The sequence below is a fragment of the Phalacrocorax carbo genome, chromosome 1 (assembly GCF_963921805.1).
Source record: "Phalacrocorax carbo chromosome 1, bPhaCar2.1, whole genome shotgun sequence".
NCBI lineage: Eukaryota > Metazoa > Chordata > Aves > Suliformes > Phalacrocoracidae > Phalacrocorax > Phalacrocorax carbo.
This window is the reverse complement of record NC_087513.1, coordinates 131,142,762-131,154,640: the sequence shown is the minus strand read 5'-3', so window position 1 is coordinate 131,154,640 and position 11,879 is coordinate 131,142,762. Positions and strand designations below refer to the sequence as shown.

The 11,879-nt window shown below is 41.6% G+C and overlaps 1 protein-coding gene across 7 annotated transcripts in view; it reads left to right on the top strand.

Annotated features, from left to right (window-relative positions):
• Positions 1–221: 221 nt before the first annotated feature.
• MBTPS2 (membrane bound transcription factor peptidase, site 2) overlaps positions 222–11,879 on the top strand; it is a 55,425-nt gene continuing 43,767 nt past the window's right edge. For 5 of the 7 annotated variants that reach the window (XR_010376456.1, XR_010376455.1, XM_064474278.1 and 2 more), the window contains exons 1-4: positions 223–414; positions 5,609–5,757; positions 7,425–7,563; positions 11,440–11,543. Coding sequence is in view for 5 of the 7 variants with exons in the window: in XM_064474278.1 (XP_064330348.1) it covers positions 340–414; positions 5,609–5,757; positions 7,425–7,563; positions 11,440–11,543 (467 nt within the window). In the remaining 2 variants the exon portion in view is untranslated. Of the gene's footprint in view, positions 415–454; positions 1,036–5,608; positions 5,758–7,424; positions 7,564–11,439; positions 11,544–11,879 lie in introns of those variants that run through there. The other 2 variants (XM_064474260.1, XM_064474268.1) reach the window with 2 other exon arrangements.

Here is an 11,879-nt window from a genome sequence, read left to right as displayed (position 1 = left end):
TCGTCGCTGAAGCGCTTCCACAACCCGCTTTAATCCCACCACCACAGGGAACGGCGGGTGAACCCCGCCAAGGCGAGAGGTGATGTGGGAGGGAAGAGCTGGCCTGCGACCGCCTCCCTCATTCAACGAGTAGCGTAAAAACAGCACGCATGTACGTCATTACGCCCGCTCCCCTGCGCCGTAGCTCTGACGTAATTCCGGCACCTGCCCTAGCTCGACGCGGTGCCCGGAAGCGTCCGACCGGGCACTAAAGCCGGTGGAGAAAGGTTCCGGGGCAGGTTTAGTTCCGGGGGTTCCTCCGCATGAACCGCGGCCGCCGCCACCGCTTCGGCCGCAACAATGATCCCGATCCCGGTGGTGGTGTGCGTGCTGGGGGGCTGGTGCGCCATCTACCTGGCGGATACGCTGCTCAAGGTGAGGGCTGCGGAGGCACAGCCGAACGGGGAGCCCCCAGCCCCGCGCACGCCGGGGCAGCAAGCGCCGCTTCGCCCCTCGCAGCCCGCCGGCGCCGGGAGGAGGGCGCCGGCCCGCCCCGTTGCGGCGCCGGGATCTGCCGGCCGAGGCCGGCCGGGCTCCGAGCGGGGGAGGCACCGCGGGCCCCACCTGCCCTCCCCACAGAGCTCGGCGCGGGCGCCGGGCCCCGTCCCGCTCCGCGGGTGCCGGCGGCTGTGAAGGGCCAGGGCCGTGTCCGCCCCCCTCGCCCTGCTGCCCTCCCCCGGGCGGGCTGCGGAGGCCACCCGCGCCCTCGGGGCCTGGCTCCGCGCCCCAGAAACGGGGCCCCTCCGCTGTGCCGGCAGCCTCCGCGGCGGCGTCCGGGAGGGGGATGGGGGGGGGCGACGTTTTGCCTCCGCCCGTCGCTGGGGCTGAAAACGCCTCTCCGGCGGCTGCGGGGGCGTCGGGTCTGCGTGAAAGGACCAAAGCTGTGGAACGACGGGCAGCCAGCTCTTAATCTCCTGCTTAAAGAGTCCTGCGGCTCTTCAGTGTGCTTTCTGGGGTTTAAAGTGTTATGTCTTTCTAAAAAAATCCCTTAATTCAGTAAGTTTTCTGTCTAGACTATGCGTTTCATAAGGATGATTTTCCTAAAATTACTGTATGCAAAAACATAACTAATTTTTTCTTCATTTTTTTCAGTTCCTTCATTTCTTTTTCTTCTGAATGTGCTTAGTTCTACTGAAAAAAAAAACCAAGTTGAGACAGAACTCAATAGAAATCCTTTTTAAAGAAATAAACTTTAATCTTCAGAGAGTATTGTAAGACTCATCTTTTCCCTCCTGATGGAGACGGGAAGGTTTGAAAAGAAAACACACCAACAAGACATCGTTCATTATACATAGGGATGCATTTGTGCGTTGCACAAGTTTCATTGAAGTTTTTTTTAAAGCACGAGAGGTGTGATTTCGAAGAGATGACTGAAATTGTGGTGTAGTTATGCAAAATAGGATGTGTGCTGGTTAAACAGGAGGAAAAATGAAAGGTTTGTGCTGTAATTTTCTTTTTTACGTTAACGTTACAGTCCAGGAGCTGTATCTGTTTCTGCCAAGTGCAGATAGGGCCTAGTGATTTCTAAGTAAAAAAAAAAAGTTAATTTTGTCACTCCTGTAAAATATGGGAAGAAATATACAAGAAATTTTAGGTGGTGAGAAAACTTGGAAAAATAAGTGGCTCCCCCTGCTGCTAATTGTTGGAGACCAAACATAGCTCAGTAAACGATGAGAGCTATTAATCGACAAATACAAGTCTGTATGTAATGACAATAAAAGTACAGTAATTTATCTGAAGATTTTTCAAATTTTATTATGTCAAGTCTGTATTAGGTATTTGGAAACAAACGTGGCGTTGTTTTGAAACAAATTAGAAGATTGGCTGGGTACCAGGAAAATGCGCTCCTGACTGTAGCGAGACACACCAAAAACCACTGGAAGGGTCAGCCAACAGCCGAGTTTTCTTTTGGCAGCAACTTCATGTCTGATGAAGAATCTCAGAGTGCAAAGCAAGAGCTGAATTCAGGTTATGGTCCTGTTGTGCCGCTTCACTGAGATCCATTTGTATCTCTGAGATTCTGAAGATCTCTTTCAGCATTAGACCTTAAAAGCATTCTCTTTTGTAAGTAAGAATAGCCACTGCTTTTCTCGTTACAACCTCTGGTAGAGCTTAGGAGCAGCAAGGGAGAAAAAAAACCCAAACAAACCACGCATTGTTTGGAGCCAACTTAGTGCCTGATTTATGTTGGAAAAAGACGGGGGAATGCCTGGAATGCTATAGCAAGCAAGAGAGTCCAGGAGTTAAAATTTAACTTTGATCTTTTAACTAAAAGTTGACAAAGCTTATTAATTGTAAGGAAGTATGTGGGAGCTGTGGGATTTTAGTGAACTCAGTGGTAGATCGCATGTGTGTACATCTCAATGATAAGTTTCACTGTGAGCACCACAGCCAAAACAGAATTTTGATTAAATAACCAGATTTATATAATCAGGAAACTGAGGGTTGCTTGTTTTATTGCTGGTACTGTAAATCTCCCACCACATTCATAAGCCAAGGTTGCTAGCAACTGTAGGAAAAGGCAGTCCCTGCTTTGAGGCAGTCCCCTCAAATCACTTGCAGTTTCATTGTACCAAAAGGGCATACACAGCGTGGGTGAGGAGTACTTTTCCTGTTGGTATTTTCAACAAAAAGAAGGATGTGTGCTGTAACTGGTGGTTGATGTTTATTCTGTAAACTTGTTCAATATGCAATGTCTCTTGCTCTGTTTGTTCCCTTATTGGTTTTGTTCAGATTTCAAATACTTTGTTAGGCTGTCTGACTCTTAGAAAGTCTATAATATAGAAGGAATAACAGTGTGGTTAAATGCATTTTTTCACAAATAAATTCACATAATATTGCTAGAGTTACAAGACACATTTGTATTGGCAAACTGAAAAATGCCAAATCAAGCTGGGACATGGAATTTTAAGTCCCTCGTGTTGCTCTTCATTGAACCACTGGCGTGAAAGTTTCCATTGAAGCTTGGGTCCTACAAAAGGGAATCACTCAGGCAGACCCCTAAATTCCTGCTCTCCAGCATCCCAAATCATCCCATTTCATTCTGCCTGAAGGATCAGGAATGAGCAAAGGGTGGAAGGTTGTCCCTCCTTCTGCTGTGAGAAATAAAGGATGCATTAGACGCATTCAGTCAGGGTTAGCCTTCAGCTTTTAAGGTCAGGAAGCTGAAATGGTTCAGAGCTCTTGAACAGATTTTGTCAGCAAAGAAGAATGTTAAGGACTCTGCTTGCTGGCAGATATTTATGGAGCTCCTGGAGTATTTAACAGGCGTTCATTATTTTGAAGGCTTGCATAAATAAAAAAGGTATTGCTTTTATAGTAAAATTAATATAACAAAGATCACTTAGAACTCAAAGAAGCAGAGCCAAGGCTGTGTGAAGGAAGTTTGAAATGAAACAAAAGATACCAACATACCTCATACCGGGGTATGAGGGTGCATGTGGCAGTGAGCACGTGCAAGTGATCCTGCGGGGTTCAGGACAGAAGGAGCAGAAGTTTGCATAGAACTTTTTAATATAATTTGCAAAGGGATGCAGTCATTTAGTGATCATGAATACCATTCACACAACTTGTGAGGAAAATGCAAAAGGAAAATGAATTTTGGTACCTTTAATTTTTTTCCCCCTGTTTGGCAAATGTATGATCAGTAATCCCCTGTTTCTCCTGGAAATCCCCTATTTCTCTTGCCTTGCTAGTACAGTGGGGCTGTGATGTGATTGGAATGAATTTGAAGGGATTAATTTCTGGCATTTCTAGGGGTTTTTGCATGTGATAAAAGGAATGCATTTTTGAAGTGCCAAGTCAATATATCCAATTGGCTTTATTATAATAGTATGTGGTCGGTTTGGACTCTGTGTGAATGAACAGGATGTGTTTACTCAATTCCCAAAAAACAGTTTGTCATGTCAGAGGTATTTATGTCATATGTATTTTAAGATAATTCTTAATTATTTGGTAGATTATGTAAGGAGGTCTTTTTCTTTGTTTCTTTGGCTTATGCATTATGTGTAAAAGTGTAACCATCTTTGTGATCTCTTCTGTTAAAGTTGGCAAGTGCTGGGTTAACAAATGCTGATGTGGTTGTGGACACTAAATTTAGTGGTGTGGTGTCATAGGGAGTGACTAGTGTTGATTAGGGAGTACATGGTGATGAAAATTTCTGTCGGTGTCCTCAGCTGACTTGAACGAAAATGTGACTGAAATCAGTAGGGTGAAGAAGGAAATGACACAGAAATATATAGGCAGAAGGATAAATGGTGATAAATGAAAAATGACCTGAGTAAATGGGTCTCGTGTCCTAAGAAAATTATTTAAGATAAATTTTTAGTGTTGAGATTTTAATTATTTCCACAAAATGAGAAAAGTTATCAATATAGTTGTACCAAATGAGATCCTCACTCTCCCACACCACTGTAGCAGGACAGGAGGAATACAAGGAACTTGGCAAGTTCTAAATTTGTTTAAAGAACTACGGATGACAGCCAGAAACATGTGAAGTTCTTCTTGGTGGGGACGAGGGGAGCCTGTTGTGAACTACGCATTCCCCAAAGTCTTCAGTAGGTGCTGCTGCTCGTAAGGAAACTTGGGAACAATGTTCCAGGTCAGACAGCTCCAAAGACGTGTCTGGATTGTGTCAGAGACACCCCTGCCTTGGGAACTGCTCAGAGTCAGAAGGCTTAACCCATTGGTGCACTTTTCCTGAGCTGTGGGTTCCTCTCTCACCTCCAAGGAAAGCGTTCTCTCTGTTGGATTTCTGATACTAGCTTCCATGAAGCAGGCTGAACAAAGTCTATTGAGAAGACAAGCGCCATATAACATAAAGCAGAAGTTGCAAAACTGTCTCTTGGTCTGTAATATCAGATAATACTGCATATGAGTATTAATCATATAGTTTATTGGGCACATTTCTCAGAAAGAGAAATCTTCGGGACTATTGAGAAGGCATTCTAGCAGTGTCTTGAAATGCTGGGAAATTGTCATAGTGAAATCACTGTTGCAACAGAGGTTGATAATTTTAAGTTCCTTCTTGCTTTTTGTTAGTATGATCAAATATTTCAGTCTCTTTAGGCATAGTCTCTGTCTTTGAAAAGTAGACCTAGATCGCATTTTTACCCTTACTAAAGGGTGTCCACAGTACTGATCCATATCTCAACAATAATAGAAACAGTTTTTTTCAGCTGAAGCCAAAAGAAACATTTTTCTCTATTGTAATTTTAAAAATATAATTGCACATTGAAAAAATACTGTGAACAGTTCAGTCTTTAGCTTTCTAACTAAGTAGTTAAAAACTACTGAAAGTGATTTAACGCTAGGAAAGCTGATATAAGATCTTGTCAAACAACGCTGGATACCTGATCTGTTTCACAATCCTAGATTTACATTTGCGATTTACATCGAAGTAGTGGCGTGATTTTTTCATATTACATGTCACACCTACCTATATGTCAAAATATAAGCAATGTGCAGGACATTTGCCTGAAGTTATACATCCATTTTTATGTAAACAGATCACGTTTACTGCTTGGTCACATAACAGTTTTGGTTAAACTAATTTTCCATTGTTTTGCAGTCATCCAACTCTCTGAAGGCATCTTATGAAGACTGGCTGCTGACATACGGCTTGAGCGTCTCACCTTTTCACATGCGATGGCAAACAGCTCTTTTCAACCGCCAGTTCTACAGCTGGGGGAGGTGGAAACCCAGATTTCTGCATTTATGGTATAAATTCAGGATTTTTTTTCTTCTGTCAAATACAGAGAACTTAACACTTACCCACACCTTAAGCACAACTTAACCACATCTTTACTTTGTAGTCTTAAAAGTGTAATGGATAGACATGGTTATTTCACTAGGTTGATCATAAAACCAAACTAGTTTGGTTGCCATAATTGTACTGTGCCAGTATAAGCCTTTCTCCTCTGCTGAAAAATACATAGCTGTAATACAGGTTGCATATTGAGATGCTATAAAACTAGAAATTGGTAAACTATTTTTTACCGATGGTTTGCACTGTAGTTCTTGAGAGTACAGCTATGACGTAATACTGCATACAGAAGCAAGTCTGAAAGCAGCTTCAAACTGTATTCAGAGACAGTTGTGTCCCTGTTGTCAGTCATTGCCCAGACATTCGGCAGCTATACCTGCTCAGAAGCCCATTGCTCACCTTCCGTCTTCTATCTGCTGGCACGCTTCCCTGCTAAGATTGCACAGACTGCTGGGAACAGGTAAATAAGCGGGGTGGTTAGTATGGGTGTTCCTGGACTCGTTTAGAAAACTACTGCTTAGTTGCTTTCCTAGCATTACTCTATATCTGCTCTGAAAATATAAAATGAGTAAGGTTTGAATTTTTTTTCAGTGAGAGAGTAATGAAAGACAGGTCTGCTTCACATTGATTTTTCTCATATGTAATGATTTTGCTATTTCAGTTTGAAATAGTTCTATATCAATCATGATTTTTAATGTGTATAATTTATTACAGTATAGTGTTTCCACCAGTCTCTTTAATTAATGCTACAAGTACATGTTGCTTAAAATAAATAAATTTGCTAATTCCCAGTGAGCTTCATTAAGGATGGTAAGAGAAAAATTATGCTGTTGTGAAGGACTGGTAGTGAATTGAAGGATTTTAGCTAGAAAATAAACTATTGCATCCTTCAACTGTTGGACAGTATAAAATAGTAACAATAATGCTGAACAAAAATTCACCACTGGATGGATTGATGTAAATTGAAATTATTTTCAACACTGATTTTGATGAAAAATAAATTGGTGAGAAGAACAATGTGTTTTAAGTAGTTGATTTTAACCACCTTTGCAGTTGTACATTTTAGTTCTTCTGTAAAAAAGGTTGAGGCTCATTTATTGTTCTTTAGCACTTTTTATTGTTTGTGAGGAAGGTCCAAATTTTATTTTAAAAATTTCTGTAAATAAACATGTATGCTACCCTACCATTTGAATCCAGGTGTCTAAATATGTGATGGTATGGTACAACATGGTTAATGATATATTCTTAGTTATGTTTTTATATTCATAGCTAATGGCAAGTTACATGTATTAGGTAACTGAATAAAATTTAGAACATGTAAGAAGGGCATAAAAATATTTGAAAATTAATCAGGGTGTGGTTTGGATGTAAAACATTTATTAAACAAGGAAAATATTCTGTATCATTAGTCAATGTTATTAGTATATGTTATTATTGTTATTAGTTTCGTTTAGCTAATATTTTTGTATTGGATTGTTGATACGCGAATGGTAGTAGCATTAGATCAGTTTTGCCCTGTGAGTTTGGTGTGCTAAACTGCAATAAAGCAGTTACATATGCAAAGAATATACCCTATCTTCTTGTGGCTGTGCACTGCTAAACTACTTGCTTCTCGTTGTAGGTTCAGCATAGGAATGGTGTTTGGTATAGTTGCCATGTTTGGCTCCGTTATTCTTCTCGGAAAGACGCTGATGCAAACTCTGACACAGATGCTTACCGAGGCACCGAAAGCCCAGAATGATCGTATGCTGCAAGTTGTAGTAAGTCTTCCCTCCTCAGGTCTTTATTTGAGAGCTGTGAACTGGTCTTAACCAGCTTCTTAACAGGGAATGTGATGCTTAAATCCTCCCATGCAACAATAACCTAACTCCTGATACTCATCTACATAAAAGTTTGCTGGTTTGTTATCAGCCTTAAAAATGGGGAGTGGAGGTAGTAAAAGAGGGGAAGACAAGTGAAGGCAAACATGTGGAAGTGTTTATATTAAAAATTCTCAGGAATGAGAACTGGCTAGTAGTTTTGAAAAACCCTAGATTATCATAGTACTAAGTACAGCAGTACAACACAGAGCTAAGAATTTGCCGCCTCTGAGCTGTGCAATGTAGAGGCACTGGTGGCCTTAAAATTGCAGAGCACATCCATAATCCACAAGAAGAGAGGAGTTCTGTTTATTACAATACAAAACATCAGTGGAAAAGGAAAGAAGTGTGAAGAGCTTTGTGTGATAGTGGAAGCAAAGTTTCATTAGTGAGGAGTTGACATGTTTTTTGATCTTTCAAGGACTTATGTCCTAATTGTGAATTTGAAAGTGCTGTTTCTGACAGTGTCTAGTCAAAGGCCTAATAATGATGTATTTAATTGTTTTATGGATTTCTGATGCTGGACAATATCTTGTATGATTTTAGAAAGGAATGTATTTCACAGAATGGGAGAGATTGCAAATACTGTCTCTCTTATCTTTACACAAGACAGTAATGGAAGAACTGACATTGCCCTTACAACAGTTTTAACCTGGAAGGATTCCTAACTACCCTTATTTCCCCAAGAGCGCTGTCTGGCCAGAATTTACTATGGTCATTTTCCAGAAAAGCAGAAAGTCCTATGAGATTGCTCTGCCTTCTGCTGCATGGCTTAGAGCAGAGTTGCCCAACCATTTTACTGTATTTAAGTATTCATCTAATCTAGTGAACAGAAGTTGGGAATTGTGTGCTGCCATGATAATTGGCCTTCCTATAAGTGCTAAACTGACTGTGTGCAGCTAGATTGCATGAGTGCAGGAAGCCTGACCATTAGCATGTGTCATAAACTCAGTGCCTTTGGGATGTTTGGGTCTGTTTCACACATGCAGGGTGAATATAGCAAATGCAGTGTGTGTTGGCAAAAGCAGGCAACCAGACCTGGGAGAGAACTGCTGGTACTGCCACTGCAGTCACCTGGTCCACAGCCTGCTCCTGAATTATCTCCAGAAGCAAACAGGAGTGGGCAGTCTGTGCGTCCAGTAGAGCACTAGTTGAACATGAGACAGAAAATTTTTAATTTACATGCCAACGGGGTCTATCCTAAGCATGTATGTCTGCTGCACTCTGGAGTAAGAAAAGCCTCCCTTACATCTTCATTTTCTGAGATTATGATATGGATCTGTCCACACTTTTGACACCAGAGTAAAGTGCTCATTTGCAATACACTGCTATTTTGAGAAAATAACATAGAGGCAACCAAAGTAAAGACAAGCCTTTGGAATTTATCTGGTGTGATTTAGAACTATGGAAGCAGAAACCTAGGATAATGTTCTCAATTCAATGTGGAATTGATTCCTCGGTGACTGCCTACTGGCAATATCACTCCATTCAAACCAAGGACAGACTGGCACTGAAACAGATGTAATGTATAGGGACAATGTAATGTCATGTATGGGGATAAGGTAAATTGACTTGTGGTTCTCTTTCTTTCCTACCTCATTCTGTCATTTCTGAACGGTCATAGTTGTATAATTCTGCCTTTAAAGACTTTCAGGATTCTTTCTGAGGGGATTGTGCTAGTGTAAGTTGACCCATGTGTGGTTGCAAAGAGGCAAAGGACAAGTCAGGAGGACCTTCTCCTCATTTAAATTAGTTATTTGTATTTGACTGCCTGGAGGAGAGTTGAGTTAGTTTTTAAAAGAAAACAACAAAAACCTCCACCAGGCTTTTTTTAAACTCAACTTTAGCCTGTAGCATAAATCTGTTTAGCCTTTAGCTATGGAGAGGGGGAGATACAGTTCTGCTTATGTTTTATTGATTAAGATTTTTATACCCTTCCTCTTTTGTTCAGTCATGTACTTTATTTAAAATACCTATCTGTAGGAAACTGGGCTGGTTTTTTTAGCTGCTCCCTCTTGGGTTGGTTGCCTGTTTACAAAAGTGGGAAGGAGGCAGATCAGTTACTAGCAAAGGATCTTCTTTTACTAAAGGCATTTCCAGAAGACCATAAAATATAAGACGACAATGCTCTTTAACAAAATATTGATATTGATTTCAGAACCCTTCATGAGACTTAACTTCCCTTTTCGGTGAATCTTAAACTAGATTCTTTGACATGAAGTCTGAAAGCATCCAGTGCTGTGTTCTAACAGGCTATAGAGTTATGGTGGCATTAAGACAGCAACCCTTGCTGTTGCTGTCTGTCCTCCTACGTGCCTGGGGCTGAGCGCCACTGGCAACACCAGTTAACTGGTGCATTAGTGCCACCAGCTGTTGCTGTAATACAAGCAATGGATGCTTAACGACTGAAGACCAGCTGTCTTCATGCAGTGACGTACGATAGTCATGCCAGTTAAGATTAATATCTTGGCCGTGATCACAGGCTGGGCAGAATTAGCGAAGTGATTTGGTTTAACATGAATAAAACCAAGTCTTTTGAAGGATTTCTTTTAGCTAGATTGTCTCACCAACCTATTGTATTGTAGAGTTCCGCTGCATGGGTGGGTAAATGCATGTAATTGAGGAATGTGCAGGACTGAATGAAGGTAGGATCAAACGGCAGGTGTTCAGTTGGCTGTGCAGTCTTCTGTGTCCCACAAGGGTAGTTTTTAGAGAGCCCTATAGACAGACCAGGAAGTTTTGCCCATAGCATCTCTTCTCTGCCACTGGATTGGAATTCAAGTTGTGTTCATGTCAGCTGTTAGTGGCTGTACTGGAGTGCACCCTGCCTCGAGTGGGGAGAGCTGTGGAGCAGGCAGGAGATCTGCCCCAGAGCAAGCAGCAGAAGCGGCCTTATCATCCCACGGCAGTATGGCCCTTGAGTGGGGACAGGAACCAAGCAGGAGGAAAGTCCATCAGGAGGAAAGGGCAGATGGCTCCTCATTCTCTGACTCGTGACTCCTTTGAAGCCTGTCTGGAAGGAGTTGGTGTCTCATGACTAGTGCAGTGAAGGACTTGGGGAGTGGTGGGAATCTGCAGCAACAGGAGGAATGTGAGGGGTCTTACATAAATTAAAATAGTATACTCAAGTGGGTTTTTTTTGAAGGTTAAACTGCCATATGTAGACTGCCAAAAGTTGAAAAATAGACTACCCTTTTTTTTGACCTTGTAAATTTGGGATAGTCTCATGGTTTGGATGGGCAAAGAGAAGGGAAATGGGCAATTTCAGATGTAGGCTCATTTTTTGAACTTCTAGGGCTCAGAGTGCTCTAAGTGCCGTACGATTTTGGTTTTTGGTTTTCTTTTTTTGAGGAGTGGATCTTTACTATAGCTACATGACTGGCTGCAGGAAATTGTAAACTAATGCTCACATTAGTTGCCAAGCCTGTCTCATCTGAGTGGAAGTCTGCATACATTTTTATAAACTTCTTGAGCTTAATATAGAGGAGGACACATTCGGTCAGGGCTGTGGGGAGTAAGTAGGGAAGGGAGAAGGCTTTTGGACCTGGAATGCTTTTTAACCTTCAACAAAAGAATATATATTAAATATATTTTAAAATACATTGAATAAATTGGGAGAAGAGGTACAAACTGATAGTGCTGTGTGAGAACGGCCCCTTTTCTGTTGTGGGTCTGAAGAAGTGAGTGAAGGCAGCAAATTTAGGGGCAGAATGATTTGTCTTTGTACTTCTTGGTTTCCTCGTGTGTTTTATTTTGTTGTCATGCCCACATCAACAGGTGCCTGGTGTAAATTTGCCAGTCAGCCAGCTGACCTATTTCTTCTCTGCAATCCTCATCAGTGGTGTGATACACGAAGTCGGCCATGGGGTGGCAGCTATTCGGTAATACAAATTATTTTCCTATTACCATGAGCCAACAAAGCCTAATATTCCAGAGCATTTACTTACTTGTGAATGGTGTTAGCACTTCTTTGGTTTATCTAGAGAGTCTGTTTATTCTGTATTTCATATCTTCCCTAGATTTTAAAATTGGAAGGGCACACAATTAAGGATAGAGTTTTAATATAGTGTCTATTAATGAGAAAGGACTTCTGCTTTGCAAATACACCATGCTGCCTCAGGTTTAAAATAATACTTCAGTGCCCCTGTTTTTCCCACATCAGGTTTAAAATAACAATTCTCTTAAGTGCTCCTGTTTTTCCCACAGCAATTGCATTT